The sequence below is a fragment of the Typopeltis vanoorti genome, chromosome 5, assembly GCF_054136105.1.
Source record: "Typopeltis vanoorti isolate ZY-2024b chromosome 5, IOZ_Tvanoo_1.0, whole genome shotgun sequence".
Lineage (NCBI taxonomy): Eukaryota > Metazoa > Arthropoda > Arachnida > Uropygi > Thelyphonidae > Typopeltis > Typopeltis vanoorti.
The window spans coordinates 8063921-8090990 of NC_143553.1; the positions used below are offsets into that span (position 1 = coordinate 8063921).

General features: G+C 37.0%; 1 protein-coding gene across 4 annotated transcripts in view; it reads right to left on the reverse strand.

Annotated features, from left to right (window-relative positions):
* LOC150106214 (neuroglian-like) overlaps positions 1-27070 on the reverse strand; it is an 888579-nt gene that overhangs the window by 334002 nt on the left and 527507 nt on the right. For all 4 annotated transcript variants that reach the window (XR_016548353.1, XM_090393042.1, XM_090393040.1 and 1 more), the window contains one exon: positions 25166-25286. Coding sequence is in view for 3 of the 4 variants with exons in the window: in XM_090393042.1 (XP_090249168.1) it covers positions 25166-25286 (121 nt within the window). In the remaining variant the exon portion in view is untranslated. The remainder of the gene's footprint in view (positions 1-25165; positions 25287-27070) is intronic.

Here is a 27070-nt window from a genome sequence, read left to right on the forward strand (position 1 = left end):
GAACTTCTCCACCATTGATCTTATAACAACCCCTTACCAACTTGTAGGTCTCTATCATATCTCCCCTCTTCCTTCTCTCCACCAGACTCTGCAAATTACATCTCAATCTTTCCTCATACTCAACATTCCAGAGGTCAGAAACTACCTTAGTCAGTCGCCTTTGGATCCTTTCCAACATCTCTTCATCCTTCTGAAAACCAGGTGACCAAATCTGGGCACAATAGTCCATGTGTGGCCTAATCAAAGCCTTATACAATGGAACAAGAATCTCCCCTTCTACACGTCAGTGTCCTCCGCATCATTCCCAGAAGTCTTTGTGTTGTCTTCACAATTTTGGCGATGTGTCCCCTAAATTTTAGATCTTTATCCACTATCACCCCCAGATCTCTTATTTCCTCTACCTCCAACAATATATTCTCACCAAGCATAAATTCTGCATCCCATCTTTGTTTTCCAAATTTTAAAACCTTACATTTTGCAATATTGAACTCACATCCCCATTTGCTTGCCCAATCACTCAATTTATTCAAGTCTTCTTGCAAGGCCACAACATCTTCACTACTCTTTATGGTTTGTCCCAACTTTGCATCATCTTCTCATCCACACAAATCTTCGCCAATATCATTAATATACAAGTCAAATAGTAATGGCCCTAAAACAGACCCCTGAGGCACTCCACTAGTGACTTTCCGTTTCCTGGATATCGCACCCACACACGCAACTTGTTGATACCTATCAGATAGCCAGTCTCCAATCCAATTCACTAATCTAATAATCAAATCCCATCTGCTCTAGTTTGACTGTCAACTTATCATGAGGCACTCTATCAAAAGCCTTTGCAAAATTCAAGTATATTACTGTGTATCCTTCTCCTCTGTCCAAGGAAGCAGTCACTTTATTGTAATAAGTAAGTAGATTACTAAAACATGACCTCCCTTTAGCAGATCCATGCTGTCCATCAAAGATTATACCATTGTTGTCAACCCAACTCTGGATCCTAGTTCTCACAAGCTTCTCCAACAACTTAACCACGACACCTGACACAGAGATAGGCCTATAGTTTGATGCTTGAGTTCAATCACCTCCTTTATGAAGTGGCACAATCTTGCCCTCCTTCCACTCTTTAGGAACCTTGACCAAGTGCAAGACTTGTATTAAAAAAATATGTCAAGGCAGGTGTCAACTCTCTGGCACATTCCTTCAGAATATGCGGTGATATATTATCAAGTCCCACAGCATTATTTACATCTAGTTTACTCAACTCCCCAAACACCTCTTGCTCACTTACAGTCAGTCTATCCTCCCCATCATCAACTGCTCTCAATCTCTCCATGAAGTCACATTCACAAGATTGAAAGATCTTTATGAACTGCTCATTAAGTATCTCCACCACACATTCTGCAACAACTGTCTTTATACCATTTCCTCCAATCATTGTCATCCTTCCATAATCATTCTTTCTTTTGCTGGCTACATATCGAAAGAACTGCCTAGGATTCTTTTTGGCTTCGTTAGCTAACTGTTGTTCATGCGTCTCTTTAGCTACTCTCACCAACCAAGTCACCCTCCTTGCCTGGTCTTTGTAGACCTCATGAAATTGGTTACTTCCACTTCTCTTATGCTGCCTCCTCAATGCCCTTTTTCTCTGTATCGCATGCTTAGTCTCTTTATTCATCCATCTCAGACCTACCTTATTTAACCTTCTCACCCTTGGAATACATGTAGACATTGCATCTACTAAATACTTTTTGAAAATCCCCCAAGCTGCATTGATCTCTTTTCCAGATAACTCCTCATTCCATGCTACACCTGCAAGCTGTCTCCTGAGCTCTTCATAATCACCTCCATTGTAGTTCAACATATACCCTTTTTTCACAGGGGTCCTTGCACTGCTGGCAACCACCTAGATAATCACCTCATGGTCACTTTCACCAATTGGTGGATGATTTGACACCTCATTTATAATTACATCCTCTGATGAGATGACCAAATCCAAGACCCTTAATCCTCGTGTGCCCTCTGTTACATACTGTCTGAGGTAGGTATCCCTCAAAAACTCAATAAACTCATTTTCTTTACTTCCAGTTGCTATCTCTTCATTCCAGTCTATATTGCCATAATTAAAATCACCCATAATGATCACCCTTTTCTTATTTGCTTGGCTTATTTGACTATACATTTCACTATCACTACCATCCACATTACCAGGTCTATAACAACATCCCACCAAGTATTTGATTCTTTTCACCTCTATCTCACACCATACTACCTCAAAACCACTGGCCCTATTTCCCTCTTGCATCTCTATCTTGTATGGACATAACTCTTTCTCTATCATCAATAGCACTCCCCCTCTCTTTTTGCCCCTTCTATCCTCACGAAACATATCATACCCTTCCATCTCTATTCATGTCAGGATGTCGTCCTCATCTATCCATGTGTCACTTATTCCGACAATCTTTGGGTGAACAGATGCAATTAGTGCAACCATTTCATCCCCCTTATTTCTTATACTTCGAGCATTGGTATACAAACACGGCAGCTCATTTCTGGATCTACAGCTAGTTCCACTGATACCACTCACTCGATGTGATCTCTGCATGCTGGACTGGGGCCATTTCCCTTTCTGCTTCTTCATTTTAGAACCCTTTTCAATTTCATCTGTTTCTTCTTGATCCCTGGTCATCCCATTTCTTTCCTGCCTACTCATGCTCTCACCTCCTCTTGGAGCATCCACCTTTCTCTTTCTCTGTACCCTTGTCCACCCTGAGCCTCCCCGTTTCCCTGCTCCTCTTGCACACCCATTCTCTCATTTTCTATACTCATACCACTCACTTCCCCAGTCATTTCCACTTCAATCTCTCCTGTCTTACTCTCCTGCTCTTCCACATCACTCCCCTCTTGATCTGATTCATTCTCTCTATTCACTTCTCTCTACCTTCCAGCAGCAGTCTCTCCAAGCGACTCATGCCATAACCACTCAAATTCAGTCCATCACTCCCATACAGCTCATTTCGTCCCTCAAACTGATTCCACACATTAACAAACTGTACTCCCATCTCCTGACACATTTCAGCCAGAATATCATTCATAATCCTTGCTCTCATACGTAGGCAACACACTGACTACCATTCCTGTCACATTATTCTCTTTTATCTTTCCAAGCAGCCTCCTGACATTCATTCTGACATGCTCTTTGTTCTCTCTCAAATCATTTGTACCAATTAATACAATTAACTCTTTTGCTCGCTCCCGCCTCATATCCAATGCCTCAATCACTCTACTCATTTTACCGCCTGGAAAACATACCTTGTGCATGTTATCCTCTAGCACACCTTTAATAATGGAGTCGCCATATAACGCCACTCGCTCATCTTTCTTTAACTCTTTCATGGCATCATGATTTATTTTAATAGTTTTGACCTGAATTCTCTTAATTTCATTCCACATCCATTTCATTTCTTGCCTCATCCAATCCAATTCACTTGCCGAATCTCACGACACATTCTCTCTATCATTAAATCTTTCTAACTCTCGACCCCCTCTTCTCACTTTCCCTCTCATTCATCCTTCTTTGTTTCCGTACTTTCGGTCCAACATACTTCCAACTTTCACTATCATTCTTCTCACTTTCACTCTCATTTATCTTTCTTTGTTTCCGTACTTTTGGACTAACATGCGTCCAACTTTCGCTATCATTCTTCTCACTTTTACTCTCATTCATCTTTCTTTGTTTCAGTACTTTCAGTCCAACATGCGTCCAACTTTCACCATCATTCATTCTTTTTTCGCTATCATTTATTCTTTTGATTTTTTTCACTTGTGATTTCTGCATCATGCCATTTCTACTTCCATTCATTCTCTCAATTTCGTTTATTTCCACCACTCTCACCTCACGTTCGTCCATTTTAACATCCGTTACGGTTTTCAAATCGCTCTTTTTCTTTTTTCCTGATTTTTTGACATTTTTTCGCCTCTCTTTCTCACAATCCTTCTCTTTCAAACGTGCACTCGCGCCACGATCGTTAACATTTTCTATTATCAATTTCATATTTGCATTCATCAGTTCCTCATTCAGGTCACACTTCGCACACACCCTTCCTCTATCCGTGCTAAACATCCACAAATCATTTATGTAATCGAAAGAATACACATAACAGACCTCACACTTAACGAAACGACTGAAATCTAAATTAAAATCATGGAATGACAATGCTGCCGCCATTTTTTTTTTTTCCCTGCAGGTTACTAGCTCTAATAATAACGATTTCGTAATTAAGTTCGTAATTTTAAATCGTTACGATTTCGTAATTAGGCGTAATTTTTGTAATTAGGCAAGAAAAATTCCCCACACTAATAATACCAGTAGCGCACAACGTTTACAACCGCTCTTACTCAAACAATTATGCATATATAATTAATCATTCCTAGAATAACTTATCTGAATCAGGAGCTCTTGTTAGGTTCGTCCACAGCGCTTCAATTAACCCTTTAATATTTCAGGAAGTGGATGAGATTCGGAATCTTGGGGTGATGGTAGAAAGTGGACTGAAGTTCTGAGGGCACATTGCACATATTGTAAAGACTGCACATTGTTTTGCAGCTATGATAAAAAAGTACGTTGATAGGAATAAGGAGGAGGTGATGCCTCTATATAAGACATTGGTCTGACCACAAATGGACTATTTTTATCAGATTTGGTTGTTTGGTTTTCATTGTAATGTGGAAACCTAGAACAGGTCCAAAGATGAATGACCAAAGTGATATCAAGACTGGAATGTTGGTTATGAAGAGAGTTTTAGGAAATGTGGATTACAGAGTTTGGTGGATAGGAGGAAAAGAGGTGATATGATAGAAACCTTCAAGTTAGCAAAGGGATTCTACCAGATTAATACAGAAGGAATTATAAAAAGAGTAGATATTAAGATGGGAAGAGTATAAAGATTTTATCTTTATCTCCACAGAGATTTTTTATGTGGAGGGTTGTTAGTGAGCGGAATGCATTGCATGAGTGTGTTGTGAGTGCAGGTAGTATAAATAACTTCAAAGCTCATTATGATAGATATGTTGCTGGTTGAGCGGGCCTCCCATGATGAGTCTGTTCTCATACAGAGGTAGCAGGGTTTTTCCTCGCGGAAACTCAGGTTTTTCATCCCGCATTCAGACAAATCGGCCCTTCAGAACACACGCAATTTACAGACAAAAAATACTAGTTGTGGTGGTGGGTGGTAGATGGCGTTGATTGGTAGTAGAGGTTCGGTGTAGTGGTGGAGACAGTTGTGTAGTAGGTGTCCTCCCGCGATGAGTCTTCGGACTCCTTGGAGGTGTCATGAATAATAATAATAATAATAAAAAGTTCTTTTATTGTTATCTAAGGAATTTGAGAAGTAAGACTGAATGAATGAAAAAAATAAAAAGAACAATAAAGGAAAATAAAGAAACAGTGATATGTCCTAAAATTCCCATAAAGTCAGCTGAAACTATAGAACTTTTAGCTGAATTAATAGCATTCCCATTTTTGGATATTTGAAATAATTCCTCAGAAATGAATTTACAATGAGAACTCTGATTACATACCAGCCTGAAATATCATACTGGTATGTAATCAGAGTGTCTAGAGACTGTTGATTTCCTTTTCTAAGGTGAACTGCATCCTGGGATGTTGACTGTTTGGATGTGTTAAGAAAATATTGAGGGTATCAAGAATATTTGGCAAATGGACAAAACATCATCTACGTAGCATAGTGAAACAGTGGATTAAGGTGGGACATAGTTTAAGGCTTCATCTTCAAAGATCTGCATGAAGTAGTTGGCCATCAGTGGAAAAAGTGGGGAACTCATGGCTGTAGCTTCTATCTGTTTGTAAAATTTCCCTTGCCAAACAAAATAGCCAGAGTTTATGATGAACTGAAACAGGACTGAGATATCAGGAGGAAATGTAGCTTGGATAATGTGTGAGGCATCTTTAAGTGGAAAAATAATGGAGAGAAGAGATCAAAACTGATCATGATATCAGTGTGTTGAAGTGTGAGGTTTTCTACACTGGCTTTAAAGTGAGCTGAGTTTTTTATATGTGAAGGAGTGTTGCCAGTATATTGTGAGAGCACTTTAGAGTTAAATTTTTCGCTAATTTGTATGTGGCCAGATCAATGTCATCATAAGAGGTGAAATTTTTAAGGAGCTAGTGTTTAAAGTGTTCTGTGTATTGGTGGGATCATGGTCTAAATCAGGGATTGGCAAACTTTTTAGACCATTGACCACTTCATGGAATCCTTGATTCCTCATCGACCGCCATCGTGTTAAATAAATGAATAAATGTTAAATAAATAAATGTAATAAATTTCTGAATTTAAAAATAATTCCTTCACCCTTTTACTTTATTATTGCTTCTCGATAAGAAATATTTAAAGAAATTTAAAGAAAATACTTAAAGAAATTTATAAAGAACATTAAAAATTACTTACACATTAATGGTTTACTTGGAATGGTTAATGAGAAGGATGTGTTTGATGAACAGTAGCCAGTTGGCATTGCATGTTTACTGGGTGTTACTCAAAACCATTTTAGGCGTTTATTGACCCCTGGACATTTATCAACCCATTGGATAGCCACATCGATCCCCAGGGGTCGATATTGACTACTTTGCCAACCCTGGTCTAAAGGAAAGTAGGTAGAGCGATCTCTAAGCAGGGAGTCACACCAAGGTTAAAAACTACAGTGGCATTTCTCTCATCTGTTTTTTTTTTTTTTTTTAAATACTATTCTATTGTTGTTGCTTATCATTTTCAATAGCGCTTCATATTCTTTCTTTGAGAATTGCTGTTCAGTGGATTTGCATATGTGAATAGACTGGTGGAAATATGAGTAGCTAGAATGAGAATACCTCATTCTACTTAGATCATAATTTCTTCTGCAGCAATTTTTTTCCTAGATGCAAAGTGCATAGCAGTAGCCTTGAGCAAGTGCACTAATTGCTTCCAGCTTCGAGGTGAAAGATAATAAGTTTACAAAATGGTGTTTTTTTGAGGCTTGAAAGCTGAGTTTTAAAACAGACCATCATACCTGATGATGTACTGAATCTTATTATTTGAAAGTGGTTGGTATGGGTAGAAAACGTAAAGTATGAGCAAAAGTTAGCTAACGAAGCCAGCAAAAAAAAAAAAAAAGAAAGAAAGAAAGAAAAAAAATTATTATGGAAGGATGACACTGATTGGAGAAAATGGTATAAGAACAACTGCTGCAGAGGATATAGTTGAGATATTTAATGAACAGTTCATAAAGGTCTTTCATTCTTGTGAATGAGACATCATGGAGAGTGTGAGAGCAGTCAATGATCAGGAGAGACTGACTGTAAGTGAGCAACAGATTATTGTTATTATTATTATTATTCAGGCCTCCATGGAGTCAAAAGACTCATCGTGGGAGGTCCTTCCTAAGAACATAAAGTCTGTCAAGATTCATCAAGGGGAGGTCCCCCTTAAGAAACACAAAGTCTATCATACCACTCTGGAATTGAGTAAACTTGATGTTAATAAGGCTGTGGGACTTGATAATATATCACCGTGTATTTTAAAGGAATGTACATATCACCATGTATTTTAAAGGAATGTACCAGAGAGTTGACATCTGCCTTGACATATTTGGTTGATAGGAGTCAAGCACTGGGTCTAGTTCCAAAGTAGTGGAAGGAAGGCAAGACTGTGCTGCTTTATAAGGAAGGTGGCCAAATGCAAGCATCAAATTACAGGCATATCTGTGTGTCAGTTGTTGTGGTTAAAGTGTTGGAGAGACTCATCATGGGAAGTTCATTCAACCGACAACATATTTATCATAACGCATCTTAAAATCCCTAACACTCCTTGCATTTACAACACATTTTGGTAATGTGTTCCACACTGACAATTCTCCATGTAAAAAATCTATGCCTCACACCCCCAGTTCACCACATTATTATATAACTTTCAGGGATTGCCTCTGGTTCTTCCCCTCCTGCCTTCTACTCTTTTTATAATCCCATCTGGATTAATCCAATAGCATCCTCTCACTAACTTAAATGTCTCTATCATATCACCTCTTTTCCTCCTATTCACCAAACTCAGCAATCCACATTTCTTCAACCTCTCTCCATAGCCAGAATTCCAAAGTCATGATATTGTCTTAGTCACTCATCTCTGGCCCTCTTCAATGTTTCCATATCACACTGAAAATTAGGCGACAAACTTGAGCACAATAGTAATTATATTCTTGGTTTCTCAAAGTGTAAGCAAAGAAAGTTTGTGCGTGAAGTAATTTCGCAACTGGGCTACTTGTATATAGAGACTAATGAGTTCGCATCAATTGGCTTAGTATCCTGTAATGCAACCTATTGAGGTATCATCAGTGGGAGCTAGGCATAGAAGTGATATCAAGGTTGAAGTAATGCAGAAGCCATATTTCCATATACACTTGTTTGCTTATACTTGGATAAAGGATGAAACCAATAATATAACTTCTTGACATCTTTAATTTATAGTATAACCAAGTGAAAAAACTTCCATATATCTCTAATCCAGAGTATTTTAGTAATAGGGCGTGATACCTTTTGATTACTTGTATATGGAAATATGACTTCTGCATTACTTCAATCTTGGTATTACTTTTGGGACTGGCTCCCACTGATGAGACCTCAATAAAGGTCAAAACCAGCCTGGGTAGTAGTCCCTCCCATAATGTACATCACTATACATGTCCGTAAGGATATGTACGTTGCATTATCAGATACTAAGACGATGTGAAGTCATTAGACATATACAAGTAGCCTAGTCCAAGTGTGCCCTGACCAGTGCTTTATACAGTGGCACAAGCACTTCCTTATCTTAAAATGTTAGAATACTTCTTATCATAGCAGCATTATGATGTGTCTCCAAAAACGTTAGGGCTAAAACTGTCTCACCTACTCTCTATAACATCTCTTTTTTTTTTTTTTTTTTTCTTGGACTTTGCAGAACCATTTGATAGAATGGTTCTGCAATAGAATTTGAAGTCTTTACAACACTTGCAATATGCCCTCTAAACTTCAGTATGATACCATCAATATAGTACACAGCCTTATATTTCTGCATTCCAAAATGCTAAACCTTGCACTTATTAATATTAAAACTTCAACCCCACTCCTTTGTCTAAGTCAAAAGTCTATTCAAATCTTCCTGAAGGGATATGACTTCGGCATTGCTACATATAATTCTCCCTAACTTTGCATCATCAGTAAACAACTGAAGATTCCCAGTCAGTCCACATGATATATAATTTACAAACAAGTTGAACAGCAGGGGCCAAGAACAGAACCTTGGGGCACGCCACTGGTTATCTTCCTTATTTGAGACACTGCTCCATTATACATAACTTGCTGATATCGTTCAGAGAGCCAATCTCCGATCCATCTAGTCAGTATACTATCTTTTTCCATCCTCTACAGTTTGTACACTTATCAAGTAGTAATCTATCAAATGGTTCTACAAAGTCCACGAAAAAAAAAAAAAAAAAGAGATGTTATAGATAGTAGGCGAGGCAGTTTTAGCCCTATCATTTTTGGAGACTGAGTAGGCAGTTCAATCTGAACTCATAGCCAATCAGAGATAGCTGGCCTGAGGCTGTCAATAATTTAAGTATCATGCAGTGAATAGAGAGCTTACAAGTGTCACTATCTTGTGGTCACTAACCCTAACACGGTATTTTTAATGTCTGAAATGGTGTGGATTCTATGGTCGATTTTCCTCAGTTTATAGGATGAAAAACCCATGTTTCCAGGAGAAAAATCCCAGAGATCAACTAACTCGTGAACTGATCAACAAAATGCTTAGAAAAAAGTTTCTTTAGTTGGCACTCATGAACTCGTAATGCTCTTTCTTCAGGTGGCCTAGCAGTGAGAGTGCAAACACCTCTTCCACACTGAACTACACAGGCTCTAAAATTAGTGCCAAAATCCTGAACCCTGTTATTTTTCTTAATTAGCCAAATATACTGTAGATATTAATTCTCCTCTTGGTAACTCAGACCAAAATCTTATCCAAGTTTCCTTACCATAGAATGCCACTCAATCAATTCTAAAACTTTACTTGGTTAATTCTCATTCCAAATGAATGATGACTAATAAATGTGAAGAGTTTTGGAACTTTGGCTCATACTTTGCATTGTGTGATTACCATTCTATTCTGCCTATCCAAACAACTATCTTTACAGCTTCATCTACTAGATGAGGTCGTAAGCCTACTAGATGAAGACGACTAAATTACTTCATCTGCTAGACGAAGTTTTAAGCTTCGATGAAGACACCATAGAAAACCTTAAAACTTATTTTGCTAGACCCTGCATCCCCCCCCCCCCAGGTTCTATGGTTTACCACAGAACCTAGGGTTAAGATATTAAGAAAGACATTCCTCTTCGTCCAATTGTTGACTGCATAGATTCACCTACACAGTCAACTTACCGAATAGCCAACTTGCTGAATTTGAAAGCTTAGATTGGTAGCTCCCTCATTTATAACAAATTCTTCCGATTTCTAGATAAAGTGAAAAATGGCTTTTTATTTCCTATAATCCCTACACGCCACTGATATGATTGTTAGCTTTGATATAGAATCTCTCTTCAGAAATATCCTCTTGAGGATATGCTACATCTACTTTCAGAAGCATTGGCATGATATTCAGTTGTTTGCGGATGATGCGAAGCAGGGAAGGATTATTAGTAATAGTGCAGATGTGGTAGCCCTGCAAGAGGATTTGAATAAGCTAGATAGATGGGCAAATGAATGGGGATGTCAGTTTAATGCAGCAAAATGTAAGGTCTCGAGGTTTGGGAAACATCGATGGGATGCTGCATACTCTATGGGAGGAGTTAAACTGGAGGAAGTAGGGGAGACAAGAGATCTGGGGCTGATGATTGATAGAAACCTGAAATTTAGGGGACATATTGCAAAGGTGGTGAAGGTAACACAGAGGATTGCTGCAATTATGAGAAGGACACTGACCTGCAGAGATAAAAGTGTTATCATTCCGTTGTATAAGTCTCTGATCAGACCACACTTAGACTATTGTTCTCAGATTTGGTCCCCAGGATTTGAAGGGGATAAATTAATTGTGGAAAGGGTACAGAGACGGATGACAAAGATGGTTGCAGGACTGTACAATTTTGGTTATGAGGATCGGCTGAGGGAATGTGGACTGCAGAGTTTCGTGGATAGAAGAAGGAGAGGTGATATGATTGAGACTTTTAAACTGTTGAGAGGTGGTTACAGGGTTGACACTGGGGAGTTTTTTCGCTTGGTTGAACAGTGGGAAGGAGTGATGACAAGAGGCCATCCCTGGAAGTTACGAAAGGAAACTGTGAGCAAGAGGGTGAGGAGTGGTTTCTTTGCATGGAGGGTGGTTGAACCGTGGAATGTATTGCCTGATGGAGTGGTGAGAGCGAGAACGGTCAATGAGTTTAAGGAGTGGTATGATAGACTTTGTGTTTCTTAGGGGGGGGACCTCCCCTCGATGAGTCTTGACAGACTTTATGTTCTTAGGAAGGACCTCCCACGATGAGTCTTTTGACTCCATGGAGGCCTGAATAATAATAATAATAATGATATAGTGAAATTATTCGACTTTGTTATGCATTCTGGATATTTAGTCAAAATAAGTTTTATAGTCAAGTTGAATGAAACACGATGGGAAGTCAACTCTCTCTCTCTCCCATACTTGATAACTTTTATTTAGAACATTTAGAAAACATCCTTTTCTCATCCATATAACCCCAATTTCATTTTGGGGATGTTTTATATAGATAATGTTTTCGCTATCTTGTCCCATAATTAAGACATTACCTACTCTTTTATGTAATATAAACAATCTACATCCACAAATTAAATTTACTATGAAAATGGATAAAGACAACAAATTGTCCTTTTTAGATATTTTACTCCTCTGCTCACCATCAGGTGAATTAATTGCTTCCATTTATTGAAATCCCATTTTCACTGGACGCTACATTCAACTGCAATCGGTTCACCATCCATCACAGAAGACTAGAATTATAAAAACTTTATTACGATGTGCTCATAACATTCATTCTACACCTCAGCTATTACAGCAGGAACCATTAAATATCAAACAATGCATGAAACTCAATAGCTTCTCAGAAAGGACCATGCAGCGGCATTTTAATTCCTATAATCCCAGTTCAAATAACAAGGAAATAGTATGTTGAGTTCCAATCCAATACATTTCTGGTATCTCAGAATTCATTTCCAGAATTCTTAATTAGCCACTTTTCTTCTTATCAACAAATTGGTTTCCATCTTCAAAAGATAAATGGTTTCCTCTAGCTTTCCCTGGTGTCTATCAAGTTCCTCGGGACTTTCATCATTCATACCTTGTACAAATTGGATGCTCTGTAGAAAAAAAGAATACAATTTACTGTTGTTAATATTAGATTGGTGTTCTTGTATTCTATATATTCTGTATTCTTGTGTTCTGAAAAATATGGTTTGGCACAGCATGGAATAGATACAGATAACAACATCCTATGGTCTGAAACACACTTACTTAATCGATGTTGGTATAAATTTAAATGCTTGTTTAAAGAAAGTACTGAGGCCTTACTTCACCAGCCTCTTACTAATATATGTGAAGTTATTTTAATTATATCATTAATTTTTTTTTTTTTTTTGAAATAGCTAATGAATAATTAATATTGTAATATTTCCTCAGTTATACTATTACATTATTTCATGTATTATATAACATCATATGGCTCTAAATTTTTTAAATCAATCCACTGTTCGTGTTCTACTTTGTAATTAATTATTGTCACCACTCATGATGGTCTGTATTATTCAGACAGAAATATAAGATATTAAATAAATAGTATTACTTATTCTTTGTTATACTTATTACTAATTAATAAGTATACTTATTACTTATTCAAGGGTCTAAAAGCCATGCTGCCGGTCTGCTGGAAATGGAACTAGAAAGCTTGGATTATACATGACGTTTTTATAGATTGGTACAAAAATTATTTTTGTCCTACCGTGCTTCGCTTCTGTAAAGAAAATTATTTGCCAGCCAAGGCATTACTTCTCTTGGATAATGCCCCCTGAACCACAAAACCTTGCTGAAGTAAGAATACCACTGGATGTCAAGGTTGTTTACATGCCCCCAAACACAACATCGCTTTTGCAACCAATGGATCAGGGGATTATATCAATCTTCAAAGCCTATTACCTACGTATAACATTTATGGAAATGGTAAGAGTCTTGGACACTTCAGAAAAAAACTATTAAAGACTATTGGCGGTCATTCAATATTTAGAAGGGCATTAACAACATCAAGGCAGCCTGATACGAAGTGTCAGCAAAGTGTTTAAAAGGAGCACGGCAAACACTTCTTCCAGCATTTATGCACGACTTCGAGGAATAAGAGCAAGAGGAGAATGTTACTGAAGACGTTACCAAGCTTGCACGAGAGGTGGGATTGGACAATATTACATCTGAAGATCTGACAGAAGTCTTAGAGAGCCATGATAAACGGCTTTCCAATGAAAACTTAAAATAATTAGCCAAACAATTAAGTCAACATCCAAAGGAGGAGAAAGAAAACGAAGAAGGTCCTCTGAGAGATATAAAAAGGGCCGATTTACAGCTTATTATTGCAAGCATAGAGAAATTAACTGATGAACTCTGCAAAATGGACCACAATTGGGAACGGAGTGCGAACGTAAAAAGGAGTGTAATCGCATCTATTCAACCTTACACAGAACTTCTTAAAGAAAGAAAAAGAAAATCTAGGAAGTTAACACTGGATACTTTTTTCAAAAAAAAATTCAGGTGATCTGAAACCAGGAACTTCAACATAGAAATAAGTAATATCTTTTGGAAGTTTCATATTTTTTGTATATAATTTTGTTTTGTTTTTGTTATTAATAATTTTATTTTAACAAATATATATGTATGTATTATCAAAGTTTTAAATATAATAATGTTACACATACTTCATGTGCATATTTTTTGACTGCGCAGAACATAACTTTGTATCTCCCATTAAAATTAGGTTCGTTTTACGGCGATTCGGTTTATGCCCATTTTTTCAGAAACAGAAGTGAGGCATAAACTGAGGGCTGCCTGTATAGGCTAATCTGTATATCCAGAAGATACAGCAATGGATTGATAACAGCAGTATCTATGTGGTTGTCAGCATGGGTTTGTTAAAGAGAGAGATCATGTTTTACTAACTTAGTTATATACTCCCACAATGTGACAAACGTCTTGGACAAGGGAGATGCACATACAGTTGTTTTCTTAGATTTTGCTAAAGGTTTTGATAGAATGCCACATAAGCTGTTACATAAATTGAAATGAATTGGATAACAAACTAGTATGTTGGTCAGTGAATGGCTATCAGAAAGTTGCATATAAGTGTGCAGAATCCCAAAAGCGAAAGGAAGTCACTAGTGGTGTGCTGCACAGATCTCTATTGGTGCCCGTAGTTGTTCAATTTTTATATTAATGATATTGCCTGTTGCATATCACCCATAACTGGTGATATGCAACTGTTTGCAGATAATGCAAAATTGGAGAGAGAATGTTGTAAAGTGTAAGGTTTTGAAATTCAGTGAGCAACGATGGGATAAAAAGTATACACTTTGTGAGGAAACTTTAAAAGAGGCAGAGGAGATGAGAGATCTGGGAGTGTTGGTTTGGTGGACAAGGATCTGAAATTCAGGGGCCACATTGAACAAGTTGTGAAGTCATCACATCAGATAATGGTAATGATGCAGGTGACTTGGATGTGCAGAAATAAAGGGGTTATGTTTCCAGTATATAAGACCTTGATCAGGCCCTATATGGATTATTGTGCACAGAATAGGTCACTGGGCTTTCATGGTGAAGAGAATATGTTAGAAAGGGTTCAGAGCAGATTCACAATGGTAGTCAGTGGTCTTTGGAGTATGAAGACTGATTGAAAGAATGTAAATTGCAAAGACTCGTGAATATAAGGAGGAGGGGGGTAGAACAAGAATCCATCTCTGGAAACTGTATAAGGAGTGTGTTAGCAGAGAAGTGAGGAGAAGGTTCTTTGCATTGAGAGTGATTGGGTGAGTGGAGTGTGTTGTGAATGTAGAGACATTGAATCATGGTTTTGACATTGAATGATTGTCAATCAATGATTCTAGACACTGAATTGTAGTCATGGTTGGATGAGCTTTGTGTGAGAGAGTATGTTTCTCCCATGATGAGTCTCGACTCTATGGAGGTCAGATGCTAATAACAATAATAAATGTTTTAAACTCTAATATCCTAGTTATTGTTTAGTAGGGCAAGGATATCAATTTAAGTTTCAAGTTACTGAAACACAGTCCTGTCTAATTTTCCATAAGAAAGATCTCACTTCAGATGTCCTTACTTTATAATATCCAGAACTATAAACAGATGAGACCAAATTTTCTTCAATGAATGACTTACACTTCTAGCTTTCCCAGTACAACACATAGTCATATCTTTTTCAGCCTCCACAAAACTAGATGTACTTTATATCTTAAGTCGATATTTCACACCTGTATAGTATATAAATCCCAAACATTTACAGTATATAAATCACAAATCCTTCTAATTTTGGAAGAGTTCTCACACATTTGAAATAATGTACCAGAAACCTCTCTGAGAATACTTGATATTGCCCAGAAGAGGACAGCATATTTCACACAGGAACCTTCTCACTCTATCTCATACATATTCTGTTTCTTCTTTATACCTCTTTTATAGTTATTTTCATGGATGCCACTGCACTAAACAATATACCTTGAACATATGAAAACAAACTTGTTGAAAAAAACCAGTGCAATAGGTTTGTTTCAATAAGGAAATACCTTATAGAAATTATAATACCAGAATAAACTCGCATAAAATATTCTTTTTACATGTACTGAGATGCCTTTGATACTTAGGCAAAAATTATACTAATAAAAAGAATATTTTATGGGCTTATTCAGTGTAATTATTATTATTATTATTATTTAATTTAGACTTTTAGTGAGTCTTTGACTCCAAGACCTCATGGAGTCAAAGATTCATTGGGAAGGTGCTTTTATCACACAGCTCATCATACCATGTCTTAAACAAGCTCAAACTCCCTGCAGACACCACACTCTCAGGCAAGGCATTCCAATCATTTACAACTCTGCACTAAAAAAAACCTGCCTCTCACTCCCCTACTCACATGCTCTTTATACAGTTTCCAGGGTGAAGGTTCTCCCCTGATCTCCCACTGTTTTATGTAGAACTTCTTCAGCATTGATCCTATAACAATCCCTTATCAACTTGTAGGTGTCTATCATATCTCCCCTCTTCCTCCTGTCCACCAGACTCTGCAAATTACATCTTCTCAATATTTCCTCATACTCGACATTCCAGATGTTAGAAACTACCTTAGTCAGTCACCTTTGGACCCTTTCCAACATCTCTTCATCCTTCTGAAAACGTGTGGCCTAATCAAAGCCTTATACAATGGAACAAGAATCTCCCTACTTTTACACATCAGTATCCTCCACATCATTCCCAGAAGCCTTTGTGTTGTCTTCACAATTTTGACTATGTGTCCCCTAAATTTCAGATCCTTATCCACTATCACCCCCAGATCTCTTATTTCTTCCACCTCCAACAATATATCCTCACTAAGCATAAATTCTGCATCCCATCTTTGTTTTCCAAATTTTAAAACCTTACATTTTGCAATATTGAACTCATATCCCCATTTCCATGCTCAATCACTCAATTTATTCAAGTCTTCTTGTAAGGCCACAACATTTTCACTACCCTTCATGGTTCGTCCCAACTTTGCATCATCTGTAAACAACAGAATATCTCCATCCAAATCTTCACCTATATCATTAATATACAAGATAAACAGTAATGGCCCCAAAACAGACCCCTGAGGCACTCCACTAGTGACTTTCCTTTTCCTGGATATCGCTCCTCCATACACAACTTGTTGATGCCTATCAGATAGCCAGTCTTTAATCCAATGCACTAATCTAATATCCAACCCCATCTGCTCTAGTTTGACTGTCAACTTATCATGAGGTACTCTATCAAAAGCTTTTGCGAAATCCAAGTATATTACTGTGTATCCTTCTACTCTGTCCAAGGAAGCGGTCACTTTATTGTAATAAGTAAGTAGATTACTAAAACATGACCTCCCTTTAGCAAACCCATGCTGTCCATCAACGATAATACCATTGTTGTCAACCCAACTCTGGATCCTTGTTCTCACAAGCTTCTCCAAGAACTTAACCACAACGCCTGACACACACACAGATAGGCCTATAGTTTGATGCCTGAGTCGATCACCTCCTTTATGAAGTGGCACAATCTTCCCCTCCTTAGGGATTTGACCGAGTGCAAGACTATTAAAAAATGTAAAATATATTAAAAAAATATGTCAAGACAGGTGTCAACTCCCTGGCACAATCCTTCAGAATATGTGGTGATATATTATCAAGTCCCACAGCCTTATTAACATCTAGTTTACTCAACTCTCCATACACCTCTTATAACAACTCCTACAACAATATCCAACCAAGTATGTGATTCCATTCACCTCTATCTCACACCATACTGTCTCAAAACCACTGGCAGACATTATGGAGAGCATGGACAAGCAGTGACAAAAAAAAGAGGGGTTGACTCTGGATTATTAATTGAGATCAGATAAAAGGCAGTTTGAGCGAGTGTTACAAAAGGGGCAGTGGCATATAGATAGGTGGTTTTATTTTAGAAAATATTTTAAAATATTGCTGATCATTATTTTTATATTTTTTGCATGTTTTATGATTGATATTTTTTGTTTGTTTCTTTATATTGTATAAACAGCATTTTAAATGGCAGCAGTATGAACAACAGAGCTGTTTAAAGAATTTAACATAATGGATTTTGTGTAGCATAATGTGTACTCAATGTACTCATTGCCAACAGTGAATAGCTTATGGTGTGAAAAGGAGAGAGAGAGAGAGAGAGAAAGGTTTGTCAGAAGCATTTCATGAGTAAATGCTAGGAATAGAAGATGTGCCAACAGAAGAAAAATGAAATGATGAATGTTGTTAATGAAATGAGCAAAAATCAGTGCCATTGAGAAGATAGGTGGAGTGAATGATACTGGACAAAATATTAATGTGAATATGAAAGAAGTAGTGGAAAATGATGTGAATAATGAGGCAGCAGTTTTGAGAGATATTGTGTGCTTATGCAGGGTACCTGACAGGAAAAATCCTGGGCTTTTGCAATCTGAGAAGAATTCCTGGTGTAGCAGGGAGAATAGTAAAAGGAAAAGTGAGCAAGAAAATAATGAAAGAGTAAGAGAGGCAGAATAATAGGGAGAGAAAGTTGTAAGGAGAAACTATGTTTCCTAGGGTTGGTGCAAAGATCAAGGAATGCTGTTGTATATTGGAAGTGTATGCAGAAAGTGAAAATAAAAGAGGTGAGTGTTTTGGCAGGAACAAAAAGGTGAGAAATAAGAAATGAGAGTTGACATGAAACTTTCTGAAAGAAGTGAAAAGGAGAGTGAGAGAGAGAGCAGATTGTTGGTCTGCTGCCATAGAATGATAAGAATAAACTGTAACAACTGCAAATTAGTCCATGAGAAGTTGAGAAGAAGTAAGCTGTAGTTTGTAGACATCTGAAGAGTGAATATAATGCATGAAAGGACTTGAATGGCTTTCGAGTTAGATGTTTTGAGAAAGTGTTGTTCAATGAGAGGTTAAAAGTGCAGAATTAGAGAAACTAGAATTGATGGGGAAGGAGAGAAAGCAGTCAAATATGTATCAGGGTACCCTGGGACAAATCATTTCTGAATACAGAAATGATCATGCAATGCCAGGTGCAGATTTGAAACTTTAGAATCTGAATGGGTTGGTAATTACATTGCACAAGGGTAACTGTGGACCAAAAGGGATGTTGAAATGCATGTATACTAATGCCAGAAGTATAACAAATAAAAGAAGGAGATTCTGGCATCAGTGTCTGTGTGACTTGACCAATAATTATAAGTATCAATGACACTCGGAGGAATGCAGTTCAACTGAGGAAATCAGGTGAGAGATAGATGTCAAAATATGCTATTGGTTGCTGCTGCTGTAGACTGGGGGGGGGGGGGGGGGACGGAGCAAGATGTGAATGCTATGCATCAGTAGATTTGCATGAAGTACAGGTTGAGCAATTTTATGTGATACTTCAACTATGGGAGCATGATTGAAGAGTGGAGAAGATGTGGAAATGTCAAAATGGAGAGTTACTAAGGAATAATTACCTGGAGCAGCATGTGAATGAGGAGAACCAGAGTTGGAGAATACTGGATTTGGTAACTGCATCAGAAGAGATGCTGTTATCTATAATCAAGGTAGCCAACTACTCTCCCTCCATTCGGGAATAAAGTAACTATGCAGTCTTTATTATTATTATTGTACTGGCATCTCCATGGAGTCTGAAGACTCATTGAAGAAAACTCAAATTATCCACACAATCTATCATACCTCTCCTTGAACCCATTAACAGACAAAGTACTCACAACTGATTCTGGCAACTCATTCCATATATTCACAACTTTCCAAGCAAAAAATCTTGCTTGGAAAGTTGTGCATTTCTACACCTTTATTCAACTTCCAGGGATGACCTCTTCTTCTGGCCTTTCTAGTCAAGTGCTGAAACATTTCTCCTACATCAATCCCATAAAACCCTTTAAGCAACATAAATGTTCCTATCATATCCCCCTCTTTTTCTCCCATCAGTACACCTTCTGCAATCCACACACTCTCAATCTCTCCTTATAGGGAACATTCCATAAATCACTTACCATCTTGATTTCTCATCTCTACTGCTTTTTCATCCCCCCATGAAACCCAGGAGATCAAACCTGAGCATAGTAATCCAAATGTAGATGTATCAACACCTTATCTCTACTTGTTAGTGTGTTCAACAGCCAAGTAATCTTATGAGCAACCTTAGCAATATGTCCTCTAAACTTTAACTCTCTGTCCACCGCTGCCACACCCTTTAAATCTCTAGTTTCATCCATTTCTTGGAGTATATTGATAATATGGTACAGAGTTCGTAATCTATTTATCCCAAAATGCATAATTTATATTTCTTTACATTAAACTGATACCCATTATCTTTTTCCTCATACTGACAGCCTATTTAAATCATCCTACAAGCTTTTCATATTGCTTTGATTAACTATTACTCTATCTAAGTTCACAACATCATCAAATAACTGAATATTTCCTTTCAGGTTATTTCCTATATCATTATTGTAAAATTAAAGTTCTGTACTAGTGGTCTTTTCACTGAATCTTGCAGCACACTACTAGTCACCAGCTTTTGTCTGGATTCTGCTCCTCCATATACCATTTTTTGAAATATATCCTGAAAGGTTGTTAAACATGTAAAATTTTCAATTAAGAAGGTTATATGCGAAACTACAAAGCTAATTATAACAACAAACTTCACAATTTCATAGGCGGCATGGGGAAGCAGTACAGTGACACGAGAAGTTACACAAAAAGAAAGTTAGTAGTACATTAGAAATAGTCAAGGATATTTGAGGGAAGCAATATGACACTGTGTATTCAAAATCAGAAGGATAAACCATATAGGAGTTAAATGGATAGAGCAGCATCATGAACAGGAGCTGTAAAAAAAAATACTGTTGTGGGAATAAAAAGAATAGGTAATCAGACAAACAAAGTGCTCATAACAGGAATAGCTAGAAAAGTAAGGAGGTCTAAATCAGATATTAAAAAGATACTGTTTAGCAAGTGAAAAGAAATTTTGCACTCTATAGTGAGTAAGAAGAGAAGAAGAAGAATGATTATGGAATGACATTTAGTTGAGTTACTAAGTGATCACTTTTGCACAGTATGTCATGCAGGTGGAAATAACACAGTTGCCAAGCTAAAAGAGACTGATGTGAGAATGAAGGTAGATGCAGGCACTCTAAATAAATAGCAGTATGAATAGAGAAATAGGATTGGATGCACGTAGACCTGTGTGTTATGAAAAAGCAACAGAAATAGCACATCCTCTGACTAAAGCTTTTTAATGCAAGTCTCAGCTCTGGCAAGCTCCTGCAAGGGACAGGGCAGCTCCATTACATAAAGGCTCCAAGACAGAAGTAGCAAATTACAGACTGAATAATATCTCACCAGTGATGGTTAAAATATTGGAAAAGTTAGTTAAATGCAGAATTCAAAAATGAGTGAATAGTAATTTAATACTTTATGATGAACAGCATGGCTTTGTGAAATGAAAGTTCTAACTTAGTAATTTACTCACTTTGTATGACAGAGTAACATCTGAGTTAGATAAGGAAAATGGCTACACCATCATACTTTGGAACTGTGCAAGACATCTGACAGAATGCAACATGGAAAACTATTACATATGTTGTAGGAGGATGGCTGGCATTTAGACACCAATGAGTAGAATATGTTAGAGTAAAATCCAGGAAAATGAGCGTAACTAGTGGAATACATCAGGAATGTGTACTATGGCCACAGTTATTTAATTTCTATATTAATGATAAAGGAATGATTTTAGAGTAAGTGTCCAGAGTACATAACCTTATGGATAGAGCATAAGGCTAATGTACTCTGGGATGAAAAGATTATATTATGCTATTACACTGATGGGTATTAGACTGTAGGAAGTTGATGAGGTTAGAGATACGAGGATGATGGGCAAAAGGGATTAAAGTTCTGAGGACATATTGAAAAAGTGGGTAAAGTATCTTAAAAGGATTACTTGAATGTTGAAAAACATATTGAAAAGTAGAGATTGAGAGGTTATTATCTCTTTGCAAGGCTATGATATAAGTGCATTTTGACTACTGTGCACAGGTTTAGTTGCCTGGATTTTTTGGAGAGGAGATCTGAAGAGAACCCAGAGTTAAGCAATCAAAATGATGATGTGGAATGCTTATTACGAAGATGTGTTGGTTGCAAAGTTCATTTGATAGAAAAGAAAGAACATAATAGAAACTTAAGTTATTAAAAGGGTTTGACCAAGTTTGACACAAATTAATTTTTTCAATAAATGATGAGTGTGAAGAGGAAATGGTGGAGTCACCCCTGGAAGTTGTTTAAGTGTAGAGATAGTAAAGGTGTTTGCACTAAATATGAATTTGAATTACTCAGTGATCATTTTGCAAGGGTGCACCATCTAGTTGGTGATACTGCATTCCAGGATGTGACATTGACTGATGGGAGAATACAGGCTGAAGAAATGGAGGTGCTTAGAATAGTGTACAATGTCAATGCGATTAGATTAGATAGCATATCAGCCCATGTATTACAAGAATATGCAAGGAAATTATCAGCTCTTCTGACCAAGCTGGTTAATTTAAGCTGCAGTATTAAGAAGGTGCCAATAGAATGGAAAGAGGGCAAAATAGTTCGAAAGGTTCCAATACAGAAGTAGCAAATTATAGACCAGTCAGTATCTCAAGATTAATGGAGAAACTGGTAAAAGACAGAATTCAGGACTAGGTGGATAAGAATATGATACTTTATAAGGGACAACATGGTTTTGTGAAGGTTAGGTCTTGCCTTTGTAATTTGCTTACTTTTTATAATCAAGTGACAATGGAGTTGGATAAGGGAAATGGCTACTCAATGATACCGCTGGACTTTGCAAAGGCATTTGACAGAATTCCACATAGAACTCTGTTGCATAAATTGGAGCAAATGGAGATGGATGAACTGGTGATTTGGATTAGAGGGTGGTTGATGGGAAGATATTAAATAGTGGTTTATGTAGGAATTGAGTCCAGGAAAATACCACAGGGCTCAGAACTTGGTCCTTTGTTGCTTAATTTGTACATTAGTAATATAGGAAATGATTTGATGGGAAATATTTAGTTGTTTGCTGATGATTAAAATAGCTGTGTACTATACTGGTGGAATTGAACTGCAATAATCTGATGAGGCTAGGGGTGACTGTGGACAGGGAGTTGAAGTTTAGAGGGTATATTGCAAAAGTAGCCAAAATATACATCACATTACATGGTTGGTGAAGAACACACTAACAAGCAGGGATAGAGAAGTTATTGTTCCCCTTCATAAAGTCACATCTGGAATACTGCATGCAGATCTGGTCACCCAAATTCCATGGGATGAAGAAGTGGTGGAGAAACACCAAGATGACTGAAAAATATTGTGGTAGGTCTATGGAATACTCTCTATGAGAACAGACTGAAGATCAATGAGCTTCAAAAACTACTTGATAGAAAAAAAACAAAAAAGAAAAAAAAGAGGAAACATGACAGAGGCATTAATAAATATGTTATTAAGGGTTTCATAGGATTGACACTGAAAACTTTTTTTTTTTTCAGTACATGGCAATAAGGAAGAGACAAAGCACTCACAAGAGGTGCTTGTGAGTGCTTTGTCTATGATTGAGTTTAAGGAGAGGTGAGAGATCTCCCAAAATGAGTGTTCTGACTGCATGAAGACGCCTGTATAATAATAATAATTTTTTGCTTGGTGTTGAATTACTGGAATGGATTGCCAAATGTCATTGTGAGTGCCATGAACAGCGAATGAGATTAAGAAGTATGACAGTTATTGTGTGAATAATGGTCACTATAGCCCTGCTGCAATGTGTCTTCTGACTACATATGGAGATGCCCATGAAATAATGAGAGTAATAATAAATCTTCATAACAATCAGAGAATTGCCATCTTCACCATAAGACTGTTTATGAGACATGAGTCTTCTGTCCTCTCTCTGCAAAGAAAAATCAAAGAAAAATTGCAGACTTCAGCATTTAATGCTGAAGTCTGCAACATTAGAACAGTTACCAAAATCAGCACATGGCATGAATTTGAATTAAAATAATAATTGAGAAGAATGATTTTTTTGTGGCGAATGATATAACAGAATTATCTGTGTGCTAAAGAAGTGAAATTAGAGTTGGACAAAAAGTTGAATAACTGCAATTGATATTGACAAGAGAGGCCTGGTTACAATTTGGACACAAGGTAAATTTTCTGATTTTTGTCCTTTCAAAATCAATTTTGTAATATTATAATTACAAAATTTTACATCACGTATTTCCATATAAACATTACTTACTATTTGCATTTAGGTAGCTGGATCTCAGAGAAAGGAGCTTCAGAGTTGGACATTAGAAATAGAATAGGCAAAGCTAAATCGGCATTTATGGAAATGAAGAGAATTTTAATAAACAAGAATATTAAAATAGATGTTAGAGTTGGAATAGTTAAAGCAACAGTTTGGAGTATTGCAAGTTATGGAAGTGAGTCATGGACACTAAGAAAGAGAGATATGGAAATAATTAATGTATTGGAAATGCGGTGTTATAGAAAGATGGAAAAGATTAGCTATATAGAGAATATCAAATCAAGAAGTTTTAAGAAGAGTTGGGATGGAAAGAGCACTGCTCAAGAATATTATGCAAAGAAAGACTATATTTGCAGGACATCTTCTGAGAGGTTCTTCAGGGCACCTGACAAGAACTATATTACAAGGGAAAGTTGAGGGGAAGAGAAGATGTGGAAGACCAACTAGAGAGTGGTTCAATTACATCGTGGAACGGACTGGTTCAAGAATGACGGAGCGACAGACCGAGAGAAATGGCGAAGAGCTGTTCGTCTGCTGCAACCTTCTTGTTAGAGGATGCTACCAGATGACGACAACTATTTGCAACATATTAATTCATAAAATATATCAATAATTTTACAAAGCATCTCTTTAGCCTAGATCAGAGCAAGCGAAAAGGAAAATCAGTGGGAAATGTGAACATTTAAAGAAAGTAAATTAACAAGTTCAAACTGTTTTTGGTATATAGATATTTATATATCTATGCATCACTTGTCCACACATGGACATACCTATGCATTATATGTGGGGGGGGGGGGGGTAATAGTTAAGAAGAAAGGTGGCATCAATTGATTGTCTTCTAGAACATTTAACGGTAACAATCCTTGTTGGGGTACATTGTGAGCAGGATACTCTTCCAGAATGCAAGCTAGATGAAAGACAATGACAAGAATTTGATTTATAATTTGAAAATAGATTTCTACTATATTCATCATTATTTTTTAAATAAAAATATTACCCTACAAGCTTTTCTTTACCTTTAACTTCCAATCTACCCATAGCTTCTGCATCACCAAATTTGTTAGTAGCATAACAGGTGTACACCCCTTCATCAGTTGATAACACATCACTTATTTCCAAATCACCATTACTTAGGTTCTACAATATATAATATGTAATTTATAAAACATTTCAATAAATTTATAAAATTATCTTATAAAATTATTTTATGAGAAATAGTGTTTACATAGTAAAATCAATAACATTTAGAAATTTTATTATGCTATAATTATTTTGCTATCTCCACTTGCAGACGCTCACACTAACCCACCAAATGCCTCTTAAATCATTCACTGACAATGCACTTGCAACTCTCTCTGGCAACTGATTCCATTCATTCTGCATGAAACGAAAGATATTCCATATCCTTGCACATACACTTAATTTCCAGGGATGACCTTTTGTAACATTTGTTTCTAGTACAACTCTTTATCACTTAATTTTGCAATCTTCATAGTGGACATTTCACAATCAAGTCATTATCGTCACCTCTAAAACCTCTCCACTACTTTATCCTGTTGAACAACAGACAATAAATCTGAGTATAACATCCCAGATAGGACTGTACAAAGACTCATAAAGAGGGACAATAACACCATAACCTTCTTTAATTCCACTTAGCTGTCAGATAGCAATCAGTAGATTGTGCATGGGAGAGTGGTATTCCAAAAGAGGAAAGTCACTAACAGAGTAATGCAGGGGTCTGAGTGGGATATTATTGTTTATTAACATGTATATTAATGATATTGGAACAGGCTTAAGTGGAGATATGCAGTTGCTTGCCAATGATGCAAAGTTGGAATGAACTTATGAGGAGAAGAGCAAATGTTATGTTCTTGCAGGAGGATCTCAATAGACTAAGTGGGCAAATGAATGGAGCTATTAGTTTAATGTTGCAAAATGCAAGGTCTTGAAATTTATTAGGCAAGGTTAGGATGCAGAGAATACAATTAATGGAGAAATTTTAGAAGAGGTGGAAGAGAGATGAGAGATCTGTGAGTGATAATGGACAGAGACTTGAAGTTCAGGGATCACATTACTAAAACTGTAAAAGCACTGCAATAGGAGGAAATTGACATGCAAAAGCAATGATGTTATGGTTCCCTTGCAAACAGGCCTTGATCAGGCCTGAAATGGACTACTGTGCACAGATTTGGTTGCCCGGTTTTCAAGGGATGAGGACATATAAATCACACATTTGTGACTTATGGGCCACCCTGTATAACAGAGTAAGTGAAATATTATTATTATTAATATTTTGGTAACTTCCATTGAGTGAATGGACTCATCATGGGTCAACAAGCCCACTAAACCAGTAACGTCTATCATAATGAACTTTGAAGTTATTTACACTTCCTGCATTCAAAATGCACTCTGGCAATACATTTCACTCACCAACAACTCCCCACATAAAAATTCTACTCCTCACACCTTTCTTCACCACATCTTTGCACAACGTCTGGGGATGGCCTCTTGTTCTTCCCATCTTAACATCCACTCTTTTTATAATTGCTTGTATATTAAACTGGTAGAATCGCTTATTTATCCTGAAGGTTTCTATCATATCTCCACTTTTCCCCCATCCATCAATTTGTGTAATCCATATTTCCCCAACCCTCTTCATATCCAATACTCCAGAGTCCCGATATCGTTTTGGTCATCTGGTGACCAAATCTGAGCACAATAGTCCAAGTGTGGTCAGACCAATGTCTTACATAGAGGCTCCACCACCTCTTTATCTCTACATGTCAATGTAATTTTTATCATAGCAGTAATACGACATTCTTTGCAACACTTGCAGTATGCCCTAGTGCACAGTCTACCATCACCCGAAGTTCCTGAATCTAATGCACCTCCTGAAGTATACCTCCACCAATACATCT